General features: G+C 47.1%; 1 protein-coding gene and 1 long non-coding RNA gene across 3 annotated transcripts in view; both read left to right on the forward strand.

The window, feature by feature from the left end:
* The first annotated feature begins 443 nt into the window (after positions 1–443).
* LOC146009220 (uncharacterized) lies at positions 444–4,607 on the forward strand. Its single transcript, XR_014444626.1, has 3 exons — positions 444–545; positions 3,377–3,502; positions 4,458–4,607. It is a non-coding gene; the product is annotated as an uncharacterized LOC146009220 (long non-coding RNA).
* Positions 4,608–9,523: 4,916 nt separating this feature from the next.
* The window catches only part of LGI1 (leucine rich glioma inactivated 1), a 49,130-nt gene continuing 38,404 nt past the window's right edge, over positions 9,524–20,249 (forward strand). The window contains exons 1-2 of one of the 2 annotated variants that reach the window (XM_083149380.1): positions 9,524–10,170; positions 10,487–10,558. In XM_083149380.1, coding sequence (XP_083005506.1) covers positions 9,971–10,170; positions 10,487–10,558 — 272 coding nt within the window. In that variant the 5' untranslated portion in view covers positions 9,524–9,970. The remainder of the gene's footprint in view (positions 10,171–10,486; positions 10,559–20,249) is intronic. The other variant, XM_083149379.1, reaches the window with a different exon arrangement.

A 20,249-nucleotide genomic window follows, 5' to 3' on the forward strand; every position in this document is an offset into this window, starting at 1 on the left:
GCAAATCCATACACAAGCCTCTTAACATCAAATTAATTTTCTACTTTTTTTGCAGTCGGTGCGTAGCCCAGGACCCACTCGGTAGACCCGATAGAAAGATGCTATTCGTGCCGGAGCTGACGTCACACGACTTCCCCTCAAAAGTCTAGGCATGCCTGTGTTTTCCCTGATACTGCCGGTTACCATCTGCAAACACCAGCTTCTTGTCAATCACCTTGCTAATGGGCAGTGATTAAAAGAAGTAGCAGGCTTTTATCGCAGGACAGCCTCTGGCATAGGCAAATGCAGGGGGGGTTTCTGGTTGCCTGGAAACCCCCGCTCCTTTTGGAAAGTGCCTAAAATTATTACAACAATAGCACTGGTATATAATATGATCAATAGAGCTGCCACCACACCATGCAATGTAAGGGATAGATCAGAGCTGCTGCACATGCCCAGTGTACCAGCTTCTTCTACCACATTAACTGTATTTGTGGGTCTGAGCATGGACCAGAGAGTAGCTGTCAGGAGGAAGAGACAGGAGCCCTACCATGAAGTGGGAGATTGTGAAGTTAGAGCCTGCAGTACTCGGTCTATTATGTTTGTATATTGATTATGATAGGTTTAACCTTATCCTGACCACTTATCTTATTTAAATGTTTGAAACAGCCTATACTATAGAGTCTATATAGTATAGACTATCTGAGGCTGTATAGTATAGACTATCTGTACTGATGAATATTATTACTGTATTCCATACAGTATCCAGTGTATAAAAAGACCAATTTTTAGAGCTGTTACCGTTCCCCAGACTCCCGTACTTACTCCAAAGAGTGGAAGGTTTTTGATTACATTTGGAACCCCCCTCTAAAAATCCTGCGTTTGCCATTGTCGAGCATGCGTACTATGGGCTGTACGCATGCACTGTCTATCGATAATCACCCACGAATCAGCAGCCGTGCGATTGGGTATAAATCAGGCTCATTATTTCAAGAAAAAATTAAAAGCAAAATAAAAACCTTTACAAGACTCTGCCATTACAGGAACATGCTGTTACAGGATCTTGGCTTTTATATGACCAGGACCCTCAATGTGGATATAAAAATGCTTCATTTTTATAGGTCTATTTTTATAGGTCTTGGTCAAACAGGATCACGTTACCCGATCATTATCATAATCCTTCCTAGAGCAGCATAAGTCTCAGGCGTCAGCTTTGATAGAGAACAAGGCAAAATCTGAGAAGTTTTTTTTTTTACCACATGGAAATGCTGAGAATAGTGCTACAGCCTCTCAAGGTCATTGTGTCATTAAGAAATAAGATGCCTGCAAGAGATGGGAATAGCAGTGGCCACCCCCGGTGAGCTGCACCGTACAATCCCCCAGCTGCCCGAGCAGCTGTTACCGTGGTCCTGAACTTGGTCATTTCCTTTCCTAAACATAAGTTATAAAGTTTCTGGCACTTATGTATATTCCTTCTGTCGCCTTAACACTTGCAGCTTCTGTTTAACTGAGCTTGTAGTATCCATCAAATTGCAGCCCGAACTTTCCTAGACTTCTCAAGAACCAGCAGTAGCACCAACCTGGAACCGTGCAGATCAACTGCAAGAAACAAATGCTATTTGATTGATACTTAATTGGTCATCGTTGTTGGCTGTCTTATGGGACCAACTGATTTCCATGTCCCCTGCATCTTTGAAGGACAGATTGGCCAAAACAACCCATCTCACGGATGCCCAGAGTGACCTTAGGTCTACTGTAATCTGCTATCCTTCACAAAATCAGAACGGTCAGTGGGGAACTCACCCTTCTACTGTCCTACCAAGCGGCCAACAGGCTTCGATGGAGCTTCTAGAAGAAGGCAGATAAAGTGAACAAATTGGGAAATTGGGCAAGACTGTTGAACATGCCCTTGTTTTCCGTCTTTTTGTTTCTTACTTGGAAGGAACCCCTTGGTCTGGTGAGGCCTAAGAGGCCAGAAACCCAGTGTGCTAGTTATTGACCCATCTCCTTGTTACTCAGTGATGTTAAGCTCTATGTTCTAGTAAACAGGCTGAACTCAGTTCTACCTACTCTTGTTCATTACAACCAGTTGGACTTCATCCCAGGCAGCCGCTCAGGGACAGCACATGAAAGGACATTGATCTGCATTTTCAAACACATAAAATAATTCTGCAATTATTTTATCCCATGATACAAAGCTTTTGACACAACATCATGGTTCTTCACGATCCAGAACTTGCAACATTTTGGCCTGAATGGAGACATTTTCAAGCGATTCAAAACAATCTATACCTGACCTTCTACAATGGCAACAGTTAGTCCCTCTTACTGCAAGATGCAGAGAGGGACTCTGCCAAAATGGCTTCCCATATTCTGGCAGTAACCAAATGCCTTGTACATAGTTGTGCATGGACAGTCACTACGCATGGCTCTTATAAAAACCTCCTGCCGCACTGCTTCTTTTATGCTGCTTATTGTACTGTATGGTAGTGACACTTCCCCCCCCTTCCTCTCCCTGCGTCCCAACTCTACCCACTATCTTTATTTTTTACTCGGAACATTATCCTTTGATTTTCATTCCTTGTTTTATATGTGGTTCTACTTAAATTATTTGATAAGCTTCGGATTCTGTCTGACTAAATACTAATAATGCGTTCCACGGCTGTATCCATCTCTGTGGGGGAGGTGTATCAAAGATACGGTGGAGACATTGCTCACAGCAATCTTAGTTTCTTACTGTCATTTATCTATCTACCACAGTCTTCAAATTAAAGTTTGAAGCTGGACATTGCATTTGGCATCTTCTAAACTTTATCTCTCTCTCCAAGGCCGGATACATCTCCCCTTATGCATGTCTTGTTAATAAAAAAATAATAGGTACTTATGTAATATCTGGGCTCCCGTTTTTCTTATTAAACCGCGTGCGCTCGCCACACTTCGGGCACGGTGGCTCTCTGCGCTCACCACACTATATAAAATCAACTCCATGCGTAGTTGGATAGTAGGGGTATGAAAAAATGGGGTGCATTTAACATGGGAGCCCAGATAATACATAAGTACCAAATAATAAAACCATCATTATCATCAATGATACTTCTCTTGAGTTACATTTCGAGAAAGGTTAACAATCTCTTTACTGGAACACAAAGACAGTTCATGTATTAAGTATTTATTTAAATGTGCAGTGTATCTGAATGATTGACTGACAGAGATTTAAACACTTAGGGGGGAATTCAACGTATCAGGGTACATTTTATTACAAACTTTTTTTTTTACCCACTGTTTGTAATACCCAATGTTTGTAATAGCAATTCAATTATCAACTGGGGAGGTTTTTGCAGTAAACTGTAGACACTAATGTAGAAAAACGCTGGGATTTTTTTTCTCTTGCCTCCAGGGGCAAACAATCTGAAAACATGGCTGCTGAGCTGTGCTGATACATAAGCTGTATGCAGAGCTGTGGGGTGTGTGGAAGCGGCTGCAGAATTGCACACCTTGGATGGTGGATCTCCATTCCCAGAAGGTATCTTTTGATAGTCCTAACATTCTATTGGTGTAATATATACCCCCTTATCTCTGAATTTGTTATATAAACAGTGTTTGACTGTTAGAGATTTCATGTTTCCCTTTTGCATGTATCGGTGGATGAGAATTCACTATGGGGGGAGTGAAGGGATCGATTCTTCATACAGAATGGCACTGCACCTGAATATATTAGAAGCTACGCTATATTAGCAGCTACACCTGATTGTTTATAAAGTCCCTGAGATAGTGATTGGACTTCCTATATATATATATATATATATATATATATATATCTGTCCAGAATGTCCGGCACTCCCCAACAAATAAGCAAATTTATCTGGTGCTCATCCTCAACAAATAATACACATATCCCTGATGGATGTCACTCAGAACTTGAACAATAAGGCAACAGCACAACTGTGATCCGATAGCCAACGTTTCAGGGCGTGAACCCTTTTCACAAGACCAAGCTCTTGTTAAAAGGGTTCACTCCCTGAAACGTTGGCTATCGGATCACAGTTGTGCTGTTGCCTTATTGTTCAAGTTCTGAGTGACATCCATCCGGGATATATATATATATATATTATTGTTGGTTAATATTAATAGGACCTGATTTTTACCCATAAAAACCCTATAGAGAGCGCACTGAACAATCCTTTCTTTTAAATATTATACTGTAGTGAAAACAAAATTTCTGCTAGTGCCGGCTATCAGGATTAATTGAATTTACCCCGGTGATCAATTATCAGCGGTAATTAACCGTTGATAATTGAATCCCCCCCGCCCTGGCTGTATACTAGTATACTAGTAAGGGATTTGAGGAGTAGTACCAATAGGATACGGGTCCATCCCAGGAACGACCCAGCATTTGTGGTCTGAAAGCTTTGAGTGCAGTTTAGGGGCAAAGTTGCCAATCATAGGAGTCACAATATGATTAACTCTGCCACCCACAGTTGAGGAGCTCTTGGAGGAAACCCAACTCTAAAGGTGGCCATACCGTACTTGCACTTCCAGCAGGCCCAACATCGACTGCGCACGGGATCACCCATCAGCCCGATGAAGCGGAAACGGGTGAAAAGTGGCCAAATCGGACTTGTGTATGGGGCACTTTTAGAGGTATTTTTTACTAAAGCTTCTAAAATGGAAAAGAGTTACGGGTACTTGAGTATTATAATGGCGCCCGTTACGTAGTTAGTGTAGTGTCCCTGTCAGAATCAGCGTAGTGTTCCCACAGTCGGCGTAGTCAGCATCCCTGTCAGTATCAGCGTAGTGTTCCCGCAGCCAGCGTAGTTATTGTAGTCAGCGTCCCTGTCAGTATCAGCGTAGTGTTCCCGCAACCAGCGTAGTTATTGTAGTCAGCGTCCCTGTCAGTATCAGCGTAGTGTTCCCGCAGCCAGCGTAGTTATTGTAGTCAGCGTCCCTGTCAGTATCAGCGTAGTGTTCCCGCAGCCAGCGTAGTTATTGTAGTCAGCGTCCCTGTCAGTATCAGCGTAGTGTTCCCGCAGCCAGCGTAGTTATTGTAGTCAGCGTCCCTGTCAGTATCAGTGTTGTGTTCCCGCAGCCAGCGTAGCCAGTACGTTCACGGCTAGCCGGAGCTTACGTAGTTAGCGCAGTTAACACATGTCATCATTATTGTTTAAGATGGATGACATGACAGGTGTGAATGTGTTCCTACACTATCCACGCCAGCCCTAAGCGTGGCGACATGTATTACTTGCCATGTATTCCCGTCCCCTCATTGGGCGTGCTACACTCGCTGCACTTCGGGCTCGGTGGCTCACTGCGCTCGCCACACTTTATAAATTCAACTCCACACCGACGTGGATAGTGGGGTATGAACAGATCGGGAAGACGTGTAACCAGGGCCGGCGCTACCCGCTCAGCAGAGCATGCAAAGCAGCGAGGCACCAGACTGGAGAGGTGCTCCTCTCCCCACTCTGCATCCCTGCTGCTGTGCCTGTGCACTAACGTTGCCGCTGCTCCTGTCATACTGTGGGCAGCAGCGCCGTCAGACTGAAGCTGCTGCAGTCTTTCAACTTAGTTCCTGTCCCTACATGCAAACAACACAACATCCTCCGTATACACTGACAGCCTGAAACTCCATCCGCACAGGCTGTCAGTCAGATTTGTGTTCCTGATACTACAGTACATGAAGAACTATTATATATACTACGCTAGGCAGCCGTTGGGCTACGGAGACACTACGCTGACTATGCTAGGCAGCCATTGGGCTATGGGGACACTACGCTGACTACGCTAGGCAGCCGTTGGGCTACAGATACACTACGCTGACTATGCTAGGCAGCCATTGGGCTATAGGGACACTACGCTGACTATGCTAGGCAGCCGTTGTGCTACGGAGACTACGCTGACTATGCTAGGCAGCCATTGGGCTATGGGGACACTACGCTGACTATGCTAGGCAGCCATTGGGCTATGGGGACACTACGCTGACTACGCTAGGCAGCCGTTGGCTACGGGGACACTACGCTGACTACACTAGGCAGCCGTTGGGCTATGGAGACACTACACTGACTATGCTAGGCAGCCATTGGGCTATGGGGACACTAAGCTGACTATGCTAGGCAGCCGTTGGGCTACGGGGACACTACGCTAGGCAGCCGTTGGGCTATGGGGACACTACGCTGACTATGCTAGGCAGCCGTTGGGCTACGGGGACACTACGCTGACTATGCTAGGCAGCCGTTGGGCTACGGAGACACTACACTAACTATGCTAGGAAGTCGTTGGGCTACGGGGACACTACGCTGACTACGCTAGGCAGCCGTTGGGCTACAGGGACACTATGCTGACTATGCTAGGCAGCCATTGGGCTACGGAGACACTATGCTGACTATGCTAGGCAGCCATTGGGCTATGGGGAAAATACGCTGACTACGCTAGGCAGCCGTTGGGCTACGGGGATACTACGCTGACTATGCTTGGCAGCCGTTGAGCTACGGGGACACTACGCTAGGCAGCCGTTGGGCTACGGGGACACTAAGCTGACTATGCTAGGCAGCCGTTGGGCTACGGGGACACTACACTGACTATGCTAGGCAGCCATTGGGCTACGGGGACACTACACTGACTATGCTAGGCAGCCTTTGGGCTACGGGGACACTACGCTAGGCAGCCGTTGGGCTACGGGGACACTACACTGACTACGCTAGGCAGCCGTTGGGCTACGGAGACACTACACTGACTATGCTAGGCAGCCATTGGGCTATGGGGACACTACGCTGACTATGCTAGGAAGTCGTTGGGCTACGGGGACATTACGCTGACTACGCTAGGCAACCCTTGGGCTACAGGGACACTACGCTGACTATGCTAGGAAGTCGTTGGGCTACGGGGACACTATGCTGACTACGCTAGGCAGCCGTTGGGCTACAGGGACACTATGCTGACTACGCTAGGCAGCCATTGGGCTACGGAGACACTATGCTGACTATGCTAGGCAGCCATTGGGCTATGGGGACACTACACTGACTATGCTAGGCAGCCGTTGGGCTACGGGGACACTACGCTAACTACGCTAGGCAGCCGTTGGGCTACGGGGACACTACGCTGACTATGCTAGGCAGCCGTTGGGCTACGGGGACACTACGCTGACTACGCTAGGCAGCCGTTGGGCTACGGAGACACTACGCTGACTATGCTAGGCAGCCATTGGGCTACGGGGACACTACGCTAGGCAGCCGTTGGGCTATGGAGACACTATGCTGACTATGCTAGGCAGCCATTGGGCTACGGAGACACTACGCTGACTATGCTAGGCAGCCATTGGGCTATGGGGACACTACACTGACTACGCTAGGCAGCCGTTGGCTACGGGGACACTACGCTGACTACACTAGGCAGCCTTTGGGCTATGGAGACACTACGCTGACTATGCTAGGCAGCCATTGGGCTATGGGGACACTATGCTGACTATGCTAGGCAGCCATTGGGCTATGGGGACACTACGCTGACTACGCTAGGCAGCCGTTGGGCTATGGAGACACTACGCTGACTACGCTAGGCAGCCGTTGGGCTATGGAGACACTACGCTGACTATGCTAGGCAGTCGTTGGGCTACGGGGACATTACGCTGACTACGCTAGGCAGCCGTTGGGCTACAGGGACACTACGCTAACTACACTAGGCAGCCGTTGGGCTATGGGGACACTACGCTGACTATGCTAGGCAGCCGTTGAGCTACGGGGACACTACGCTGACTACGCTAGGCAGCCGTTGGGCTACGTAGACACTACGCTGACTACGCTAGGCAGCCGTTGGGCTATGGGGACACTACGCTGACTACACTAGGCAGCATTTGGGCTATGGAGACACTACGCTGACTATGCTAGGCAGTCGTTGGGCTACAGGGACACTACGCTGACTACGCTAGGCAGCCGTTGGGCTACGGGGACACTACGCTGACTATGCTAGGCAGCCATTGGGCTACGGGGACACTACGCTGACTACGCTAGGCAGCCGTTGGGCTACGGAGACACTACGCTGACTGCGCTAGGCAGCCGTTGGACTACACTGAAAATGTAGAGTAGGCTGGCGCAGTGATAATACACAAGTACCGAGTAATGTTGCCCATAGCAACCAATCAGAATCTCTCGATTATTTTCTATGATGCAATAAAGAAATGGCAGACAGAATATAAACTGGTTGCTATATGCCACATCACCACTTTTCATTTTGAGCAGTTTTAGTAATTTACTCTTAAGAGTGCAGGGATGGTAGCCTGTATACCAGGCCTGGATAGCTTGTGTCTCTCCAGCTGTTGTGAGACTACACATCCCAGCATGCCCTCCCACAGTTTTAGCATCCCCTTGTAGCTTCACAATAACTGGAGAGCCGCAGGTTGGCTCTGTGCTGTTGTGTTATGCAGCTGCCCTGTGCATACCAGCCTTTGGCTGTAGTCCCTACCGCAGGGGAACCTTATACGGATGATCTGCCTTCTATTCCCAGCCTGTCAAAACTACAGAACATAATAACAGTAATGTCACTGCCAGCGGCTGGCAGCATCCAAATGGAGCAACACTAGAATGTGGCGGCCATTATTCCGGTGATTTTCACAGCAGCACTGCTTTGTGGAGTCTGAGACTGAGTCTGAGACTCCGGAGGATAAGTGTTGGAAAAATGCCCCCATCATAGATGCGCCACTGCGTGGCATACTAAACACTTTAATTCTGCACTAAGGCCCTTATTCAGATCTGATCGCAGTACAAATTTGTTCTCAAAATGGGCAAAACCATGTGCACTGCAGGTAGGGCAGATGTAACATGTGCAGAGAGAGTTAAATTTGGGTGGGGTGTGTTGTTGTAAAAATAATGCAGCCAGTATTTACCCTGCACAGAAACAAAATAACTCACCCAAATCTAACTCTCTCTGCACATGTTACATCTGCCCCACCTGTAGTGCACATGGTTTTGCCCATTTTGAGAACAAATATGTACTGCGATCAGACCTGAATAAGGTCCATAGAGTTGAGGGGCAATGTTAGCCTTTTATTATTATTATTATTAGATCAGAGAACTCCAAGGTGGAATCCCTGAGACTCAGCAACTCTTTTAGATTTATGCGCATTGTCACCCCATTTTTCCTAGGATGACTATTAACCCATTAGCACTTGGTGTAGTTGAATACACTGCTGTGCACCACTTCTGCCTCCGTCTCCTGACTCCACTAGCTGCCCCGTCCCCTACAAGAGAAAATGTCATGTCCTTCTGAATGCCTTGGAGCTAATATTTTTACAACAGCTATTTGCTAAAAAGCATCTGCTAGTACGCTGTCAATAATGATATCTGCTTGTCTCCTGCAGCCGTCACAGTGATGGGCCATTTCCAAAGACCATGACTTTATCCCTAATGGCCAGTAATGCTGTAGGCGACTTCAGATGTCTTTCTCCCTTGCTATGTAGACACTGTACCTTCCTATCTGGCATGCGTTCCCGGTGTCCTGCGATATACAATAGACAACCCACGATTCCCATTGGCATTAACACTGAAGGTAGCCATTGAAAAGATGCATTCCCTCCCCTCCTCTAAGCCCCAGCAAGACATAATGCCTTACTATTTTTGGTTCACAAGTAAAGGGCCTCCCTTTGAAAGCAGCAGGCTGTGCATTTTTTAAATGACATCACTTGGCATTCTCCTGCTGTGCGAGCTTGATATTTACATGGCAATGCATGTATCCCTTGTCTCTGCTCTTATACCACGGCAGAGGGATAATCCTCATCACACAGCACAGTGCTAGTATTCCCACTGCCCACCACACACACACACACACACACACACACAGCTGACAGATACAGCTGCAGGTCTCTCCAAGCAGACCAGAGACTGGGAAGAGGGAGACAGCCCAGGGGACGGCAGAGGTGCCTGTTCTGGCCTTACAGGAGAGTACAGCAGCTGTTGATGGTTTGGGATACCCGTCTTACTGGCTGCAATCAGAGAATACCTGGAGGATGGGGAATGGCAGCAGACCACCTAGAAGATATGCTGTTTTCTATTGCATCTCATTGGCACTGCTGTTGATGACTGAGGTTGAAGGGAGAAAACCCAGCAAGTCTAAATGTCCAACCTGGTGTACCTGTACCAAAGACAATGCCTTGTGCGAAAACGCCAAGACTATCCCCCGCACCTTCCTACCTGATGTTATATCACTGTAAGGGCTGTAAGCATTTTATTCTCTTACTGTACCGCTTTAGTACTGTACATAGTGTCAGCATCCCTTGTATCACCCCTTTATCAGATGCATGCCCCCCTAAGTCTAGCACCTACTGTAGCAGGAACCTGTTTTATGCTATTATTGCTGTATTCCGCCTTCATGGAAATATCCTCAGATGTCATTTTATTTATCGTTTTCCAATATGCAATAAACCATGTTGCATTCTATAGAGCTTAGCATTGTACATTGCAATTGATATAACTCTTTGATGTTTGTTTATGCAGTTTGTGTATATTATTATATATTTTTGCAGGTCCTTTGTGAGATCTGAATTTACAGAGATCCCAGAGGGGAGTTTTATACACATCCCATCTCTGCAGCTCCTGTAAGCAAAGCTTTATTACATACCCCCTAAGGCTGCATGTGTGTTAGTGTGTTCGCTATTACAGTGTATTGTTTGAGTGCTGTCACCTGTTTTATGTGCACTGGTTTTCTTTGTAGAGAAATGGCACTGCTGCAAAGTGGCCGGTGTGTTCCCCCCCAGGCTTCTCATATCATTAAAGGAATATATATATAATTATAGTGAGTGCATCAGCTTCCCAGTACTCTGCAGCTCTCAGTACTGGGGAACAGTGAGCTGTGATGTTCATTATTCTGCTGGAGATATAGGGAAAGTCTGAGCAATGCAGCAAGCATGCATTGTATACTGTAAGTGCTGCCGTCCGCATCTTAATTACGGTCTGCTTCTATAAAGCTTATTGTTATCGTTTATTTATATGGCGCCACAAGGGTTCCGCAGCGCCTGACAATACATAGATGAGGGGAATACTACGGTGTATATGTGTGTGTGTGTGTATATATTGTTATTGTTTATTTATATGGCGCCACAAGGGTTCCGCAGCGCCTGACAATACATAGATGAGCAAAGAACAATACAAGAATATTAGACACTATAATACAAGCTGTATTATCATCCCATGTAGATGTCTCTCCAGGCTTTTGGTATGGGTCGACATGCAATGGGTTGTCGACATGGCTAATGTCGACGCTGTATTAAGTCAACAATAGCTAGGTCGATAGTTAAAAGGTAGACATGAGTTTTCACTTTTTTTTGTCTCAAATGTCGACATAGCTCGCTGCTCTCCCGCCATGCTTCGGGCACAGTGCCACGCTGTGCCCGGCACACTTCTATTCTCCCTCCACTACCTAGTGCAGGGATGGGGAACCTTTGGCCACTCCAGATGTTGTGGAACTACACATCCCAGCATGCCCTGCTACAGTTTTGCTGTTTGGCTATGTTAATACTGTTGCAGGGCATGCTGGGATCAGAGCCAAATTTCCCATTAGGCACGTGAGGCACGTGCCTAGGGGCGGCATATGTTTGGGGGCGGCACTTGGATGCCTGTGATGGTACTGTCAGCCCAAAATGTACCAATAACTGCAAAATATCCACTGTACTGTACTATATTCCATCTTAAATAGAGTGTAAATGGATAGGACATGCAGATACTGCCCCTATAAACTGTCCTACTTAGTAAACATTATTGTTGTGCCTAGGGGCGCCCTCATCCCTAAATCCGCCCCTGGCTGGGATGCGTAGTTCAACAACAGCTGGAGGGCCGGAGGCTCCCCATTCCTGCCCTAGTGGATGATAGGGCATGAAATACCACCTGTCGGCACATGTCGGCTCAAAAAAAGTGAAAAACCTTTTGACTGTACTTGTGTCGACCTTCCAACCCTGTGGACCTTAGCCACGTTGATCTATTTCATATGTCAACTAAACCCATGTCGACATTCAGTGGTCGACTGCATACCAGGTATTTGTGCTATGCACTATGCAGTTCTGTGTTGCAGGATTCAAATACCTTTACCACCTCTATCAACAGATCCTGTAGTCACAGACATATGCTGGCCACCTGGGTATAATTGGTAGCCTTTGAGCAGTTTGATACAACATTGTATAGTGAGTGTGACCCCCAATTTTTAAAGCTAGTCCCAAGTTTTTCGATACTGTGATTTTGTTTTCAAAACGCTCAAACACTACAGTACGTTTCCTCTTATTCTGTATATTGTAAGGGATTCGGGATGACTTCAGATGTCTAAAAATACTTAGAAATTAACTATGCTCAGTAAAACATGCTCTATGGCAAGACATTGCCGTGCATGATGTGATTGGATGGACCAGACCAGCAATTAGTCACAGTCACTGGAAAGACTGTTAGAATGTTACCGTAGCAACTATCTTACTATACAAAACTGCAAAGCAATAAAATGTGCAATCACAGCAAGGAAGGCAGTGAACACATTTTAGGGGTAAATGACTTTACTTAGGATTTATTTAATGGTGTTAAATATGGGACATAAATATAAGCACCAGGGAGGCATTTACGTGTATGTTGAAAGTGTCTTCATTTAATAATTAAATTGAGGGTATATTTTTTTTTAAGCAGTGGATTTTCAATACAGAGGGGGAAATTTAATAGGATGAGAGATTCAGAAAATGAGAGATTTGGTAAGAAATCGCCAATTTTTTTTTTTAAAGCGGCTATCATTTACACGGCAAGCCCAGTTTAATTTTGCCGTGTAAATGATTGCCGCTTTAAAAAAAAACTGGAGATTTCGTACCAAATCTCTTACTTTTTGATTCTCTCATCCTATTTCATTTCACCCATATAATTGGGGTGATTTTGCCTACAATATTTAAAAGGGCAATAATGGTCAATGGAAAACCAGGCTTGATTTACTCTACAATCTGGCAGGGAAATTCTGAAAAACTAAAATGCTGCTTAGTGAATATACCCCCTAAATTTATACCAGTGAGATTAAATGATTGCATTACTGTTATAAAGTTAGCCTTTTAGGGGTTATAGGTGCTAAATAACTAACAATAGCTCATAGTTGCAGGGCCGGCGCCACCACTAGGCAAATCTAGGCATTTGCCTAGGGCGCCAGCCACTGGAGGGCGGCACTTCGACCCGCGCCTCTCGCATGGAGGCTGCAGGGGTGTCCGTGCTGGGTGCCTGCGGCGCTGTGTGATCTGGCGGCGGGGTCCCTGCAGTGATGCGCGCTATCCGGCAGCCAGGCGGCGGCGCAGGAAGCGCTGCTGGGTTTGAAAACATTCCGCATGCTGATTGGCTGAGATTCAGCCAATCAGCGTGCAGCGAGTTTTCAAACCCATCAGCGCTTCCCGCGCCGCCGCCTGGCTGCCGGATAGCGCGCATCACTGCAGGGACCCCGCCGGCAGATCACACAGCGCCGCAGGTACCCCCCCCCCCCCCCCCCCCGTAGGCACCAGGGTGCCCCACCACCCCTCGCCTGCATAGTTGCCTACCCTTCTGCATTCAGCAGGAGACTCCCTGAAATAGCAGCAATCTCCCTCTCTCCCTCATTAGTCTAGCAATCTCCCTCATGTCACCTAGCCCACATTACACTGTTACATCATAGTTATCTACCCTCCTGCATTCTGCAGGAGACTCCCTGAAATAGCAGCAATCTCCCTCTCTCCCTCATTAGTCTAGCAATCTCCCTCATGTCACCTAGCCCTCATTACACTGTTACATTTTTTGGGGAAAAAGGAATGAGAGATAGATACATTTACAGTAAATCATCAGCACCATTTCCCAGCACTTTACCAAGTATAGTAGCTCTTACTAACTGCTTTGGGGCTCATCTACATTTGGATATAAGTAATTCTAAATGATTCCTCTCAGATGTAGCAGTGCACACCCACGTTGCTGGGTGACCCAATTCACAATCTCTTTTGACAATCTCTCCATGGAACTAGACACGCTCTTTGGGTGGAGCATGACACGCCCACTCAATGGGTAGCTTTGCAAAATTCTACTACCAACTCTAATCTCCCTGAAACTAGTTTTCAAAAGTAGGCAAGTATGGAATAGCTTAAGGCCCCCATACACTATGCGATTTTGGGAAGATTTCATCCGATTTCGGCACTTTGTGCCGATAATCGGATGAAATCGGCCCAAAATCGTAGGTATGTGACATTTGATCCGATCCGATGCGCGGTCCCGTGCGCATCGGACCGGATCAGGGAGGTCGGACGGTCTGTACATACGATCACGTCCGACCTCCCTGTATGCATATGCCTGCCACCTGACAGGCATATGCATACAGACACCGGGGGAGTAGTGGGGGCGGCCAGCGGCAGCGGTGGTGGGGGCGGCCAGCGGCAGCAGTGGTGGGGGCGGGCAGCGGCGGTGGGGACGGGCGGCGTGTGCGGTGAGCGCAGTGTACTTACACATAGCAGCAGCGGCGGGGACGGGACGCGCAGTGGCGGCTATTATATTTTTAAAATACTTGTCAAATGACCGGCCGCTCTCTGATTGGCCGTAGAGCTCTCAGCCAATCAGAGAGCAGCCGGTCATTTGACAAGTATTTTAAAAATATAATAGCCGCCACTGCGCGTCCCGTCCCCACCGCTGCTGCTATGTGTAAGTACACTGCGCTCACCGCAAACGCCGCCCGTCCCCGCCGCCGCTGCCCGCCCCCACTACCGCCGCTGGCCGCCCCGACCACCGCTGCCCGTCCCCACTACTGCCGCTGCCCGCCCCCACTACTGCTCACCGCCCTGCAGCTCCCCGGTTTTTTTTTTACATGGGATAAATCGCATGCGATTTATCCCATGTAAAAATGGCACATCAAGTGCCAAATTGTATGTGAGCCTCCCGGGGAGCTGCCGGGCGGCTCGCAGGTAAATTGGGTCCGACTTGTCCCTAGGACAAGTCGGCCTAATGTATGGGGGCCTTTAGTGTTTTCAGCATATACCCTGCAGGAGATGTAGTCAAAGGGGGAAATTTACTAATCAACATCCCATGTGTAATATACTGTAACTCCCAACTTCATAAATTTCCCTCAAAAATGTGATTATCAGGAGTGCCAGAATTTTTTTTTTATAATTTCATGAATATATATATATATATATATATATATATATAGTACTATTTTTCTGTAAACTAGGTCCAGGAACTCCAAGTCTGGGGGTGAATCAGTTAAATAAATATAAAGAGAGAGAGAGAGAGGGATAGATGTATATATTCTATTTAGAAACAAAACAAAGACACTCACAGGTGACTTTAAAATAAAACTTATCTAATGGAAAGTACATTTTCAGTCCCTGGTGATGTCATATTTAATAAGAAGTTTAGGAACGGAGTTCCTGCTGGTTCCACTGAAACGTTGGACTTCATTTATGACATAGTCGTTTAAAGTTCTGTTGTGTTTATCTTTAGGTGCTGCCCCTTTTGGATTTACATATTGCGATTCTTGGTAGACACTCCAAAAAGGCACCAGGGCAGGCATTTGGGATTGACATTGGCACAGTTGGAGTGCCAGCCTATTATAATAGTCTATTATACATGCTCGGGAAGCGGTCATCTATTAGAATGAGCTTAGGTCTACAGTCATTAGGTCGACCCCACTAGGTCGACTGGCAGGAAGGTCGACCTGACTTAAGGTCGACATGGGCCAAGGTCGACATGACTTAAGGTCGAATTTGCATAAAGGTCGACATGAGGAAGGTCGACTGGTCATAAGGTTGACATGGGTTTTTCACTGTTTTTTGAGCCGACATGTGCCGAAAGGCGGTATTTCATGCCCTACCATCCACTAGGGCGTGGTGGGAGAATAAAATAGTGTGCCGAGCGCAGCGAGGCACCATGCCCGAAGCATTGTGAGCGAAGCGAGCGATGCGAGGGTCCGATTCTCATTGCCAACTCTGTCCATGTCGACTGTGTCGACATTCGGATAAAAAAACAGTGAAAAACCCATGTCGACCTTATGACCAGTCGACCTTCCTCATGTCGACCTTTATGCAAATTCGACCTTAAGTCATGTCGACCTTGGCCCATGTCGACCTTAAGTCAGGTCGACCTTCCTGCCAGTCGACCTAGTGGGGTCGACCTAATGACTGTAGACCTAAGTTTATTCTGACAGATGTACCGATTCCATATGCTCAATGCTCTCACCCTAAGAAAGTGCATGGGTGGGTAATAACTTGACTGTTCCCTCCTATACCCCTTTTCCACTTGCAAGGATTTTGTACCTGGGTGCGACCAGGCTTGCAAACCCTTTACCTCTGGCGCCCCGACCCGGCATAAAGTGTGTGACGTCATCAGGAGGTGGGGCCAGGGAAGCGTTGGGAGTTGAGAGCATCTCCCGGCGGCGGCTTCTGTGTTGTAGTGAACGGGAACCAGGTTGCATCAATCCGGATTATCCGTTTACACTGCCCCTGGACTCGGGAGCATCCCGGGTCCAACCCAGGTAATTACATGGGTTGGATTTGACTTGGGATTTTGCATTTCCACTAGCAAAAAAAAACAGCGCATCGACCCAGGTTATTTTTGCTAGTGGAAAAAAGGGGTATTAGAGAGAGCATTTTTAGCTGGACCTGGTGGGAAATGAGGGCACTGTGTTGGAGAGAGGGAGGTGAATGGATGCTGAGAGGGAGGGGTGGAAAAAGGGACTAGATATATATACTGACCCTTACCTACTGACATTACAATGCAGAATTACCACTCATCCTGAATCAGGCTCTATGGGACTAATTCAGCATGGATCGTTAATCTGAGAAGTTGAGTGCGAGCAGAAAGCCGCCGTCCTGACAGAAACGCCCCATATCGCAGATTGCTATCATTCACAGATCCATACATATATCCCAGATCACATAAGCTCTTCAGAGCAGGGCCCTCTTCAAACACTCAGCGACCATCTTCGTCCGCATACTCATCTCCATCTTTGGCCACCAGCCCCTAGTAGCACATTGGTCAAGTCCTCACTACTTACATTTAAGCTGTAATGTGTATTGATCTGTGACGCTCTTTACCTGTACTCGGTTTTGTTATTCATTTACTGTAATGTTAGGTTTGTCTCCCTGTACTGTTCCTTTGTACGGCGCTGCGAAACACTTGTGGCGCCTTATAAATAACATTATAATAATCACCTAAAGGTCTTTGCGGTCTGTGCAAATGTCAGTAGGTCTGAGGCTGATACACTAATCTCCGACTGAGTCATTGCTGACTTCACACCCTAGTCATCGCTGAGACACACCCTTAGACACGCCGGCGTTTCTCTGACACACAAACAAAATGGCACGTTTCCGCCCCCAAATGCCGGCTTCCTGTCAGTCAAACTGTGGCTACATTGCAATTGCAAACGGTTCACATTGCGCAGTCATTCGATAATTGCTTGATTCGCGAAGGTCTAATTAGAGATCTATGCTGAATTCGGCCATCTGTGTGGTAGGGACCAAATCCTTTATGAACTTGGCTATTTTCTGTCTTCTTTGTAGCGGTACAGTAGTCTGTGCCAGTGCCGTCTTTCCCATTGGGCTTAATGGGCAGTTGCCCAGGGGCCCAAGGTTTCTAGGGGCTCACCCCAATGGGGAAGATGGCGCTGCTCAGGCTGCGTTTGGCGGGCAGCGGGGTCCGGCCAGCGGCGTCCAGGCAGCGGGGTAGCGGGCAACAGCGGCTGGGAGCTTGTAACGTAATCTGCCGGGCGGTGGGTGGGAAGCGCTGCTGAATTTGAATTCAGCCAATCAGTGCCCAGCCATTCTTTTCAAATTCAGCAGCACTTTTCGCCTACCACCCGGCAAATAGCGTTACAAGGCAGCTCCAGCCCCTGCTGCCCGGATGCCGCTGCCTGCACGTAGACGAGGTGAGGAGGGAGAGAGCGAGCCCACTGAATTATTTTGCTCAGGGACCCGGGCAAATGTTAAGATGGCCCAGGTCTGTGCATAGAGGGCTGGTGTGAGTCTGTTCATTGTAACTGCACAGAAGAAATGGCGCACCTGGAAACAATTGCAATGATCTAATGCATTTTAAGTAGATGAGAAAACCTGAGGTTAGAAGGATCCAGAAAATCCCCTAACACCACATGGCGATGCTAGCCGCCACATGCCAATAATATAACAATAACAGACTTTAGAACTTCACAAATACCTTCTGTTCCATTCTATTCAGGTCTATTGTAATATAGAAACTTTTTGTACTCTGTAGCTACTAGGTATCCATTGTATTCCAAGCAAACATTCTAATTGAAACCTGTCATTGCCGACACTCAATCACTTTTATTTTTTTATTATTTTCCTGCAAGCTTTGGGATTCTTGGGCCGATTCAGACCTCTTCGCACAGGTCCGAATTCGGGGCCCGTCTCCAATGCTGGGGGTCTGTGCATGTGCATAGTTGCAAACGCCAGCAGCAAGTTCTACATTCGCCGGGGCGTCCGATAAACGATGGGTGGGCAGGGGGAGCAGTTGCTGTGACCACCCAGGTTTTATGGGAGTGTCCATGGAAAAGCTGGGCGTGCCCATGCCCGCTCTGGATGGGCAGCTTATGTCACATGATGCCAGCGCCTGCCCACATTTCGGCCATCACCGTGCAGGATAAAAGTAGGTATAGACTTCTATCAGCGAAGGGAGGAAAATTTATTCAATGGCGAATGACCAGCAAATGATTTCTCTCCGTGCGGCTGCATGCGAGCTGATTGGCGCTTTTACAGTCTACCGATAGTCAGCTGCGTGAACATCGGCATTTACAAATCTGAATCAGGCTCTAGGTCTGGAGTAAGTAGGCATAGTACCTGTGTGACGTTTACAGTAATCTGACTGCCCGCATACAGTGTATGAAACCATTTTGTGCATCCAAATATTTTTTTATCCTATCAAAGAACATCAAAGGGACTTTGTGAGTGTGGGCAGGTCCATGTGATGTCATCATGATGTCATGCGATAGTCAGGCAATGCTCCTCTGGGAATATTTTGGATGATGTGTGCAGGTGTTGTTTATGAGTGAATTAGGTGAAGAACAGGTATTTAAATTAATCCAAATGATTTTATCTAGAAAATACATATATATTTTTTTCATATTTGTATTAAATTTTTTATTTTTTTCCAAACATTGATCAATACCATTGGAACATTGATAACATCTGGAGGAGGGTGCAGAGAGACGCAACACTGCCTGGTGTCTTTGCAAAATATGTAACCATGCCAGACAAGTGGTTAACCAGTGCTATGGATTATTGAAGTACAGTATAACAAAAAGGACTCACTGCTGTACACACACTAGTGATTGTGGATCAATCTTTTTTGTTCTGTACAAACTCACCAGCCAGTGATTGTTTGCTGCTTGCATGTGGTGGATTGGGTTGTGGGATTACATTTATATCAGGTAACCGCTGTGGTCTGGGGTCTCTCTGAAGATATGTGGGGGACTTGTGTCTCCATCATGTCTCTTCTCACACAGGGGTAGATTTATTAAACGTCGATCAGGGGAATATGCGCTATCCCCGTGCGTTATAGCAGGGGATAGCGCTTCCCCTGATCTATCACACCCGCCGAGCGTTTACTCTAACGCCGGCGGTGTGGGGCAGGAGGCATAGCGCAGGGGCGATGTTTTGCACTGCGCCCTGCATCCTGCCAGATTTATGAACGGTCAGCATCGCTGACCGTTCCGCCGCCTGCAGCTGTCGACTTCGCCAGCGGCAGACGGCGATGCCTATACCTAACAACAGGGACAGCGCTGTCCCTGCTGCTGGGGCTGAGCTGCGCTGGGATCTCGCGAGACTAGCGAGATCCCGCGCATGCGCAGTCAGCCGGCCGGGGGGGGAAGGAGACGGCGCATCAGTATTAACTGATGTGCTGTACTAAGGCGGCTGCAGTCAGTTGGTGGAGCAGCACAACAGATTAGAGGACATACTTTCCTGGGTCCTAGTTCCTGACGTGTATGTACAACATGGATACAGTTCAATACTGCACTGATTTCTAATACCACCCTTTGCTATTTTCTCCATTTTACACAAACATTTTCAGCTTTCACGCAGTGACCTGAAAGTAAAAAAAAAAAAGAATCAATGTATCCTGGCCTGGTTCTCTTGGTAATATAGCAGTAAAGGGCCCCATACATCAGCAATTAATTGTGACAATTTTCAGATATGGAGATGATTACCACCATTAATTTTAGATGTGTGGGTTTCCCCTTTTGGCAATCCCAATCAAAATCGCCAATCGATTGCTTAATCAGGTTTTTAAACATGTTTAATAATCTGGTATTATCTGCAG

The sequence above is a fragment of the Crinia signifera genome, chromosome 6 (assembly GCF_055691185.1).
Source record: "Crinia signifera chromosome 6, ASM5569118v1, whole genome shotgun sequence".
Lineage (NCBI taxonomy): Eukaryota > Metazoa > Chordata > Amphibia > Anura > Myobatrachidae > Crinia > Crinia signifera.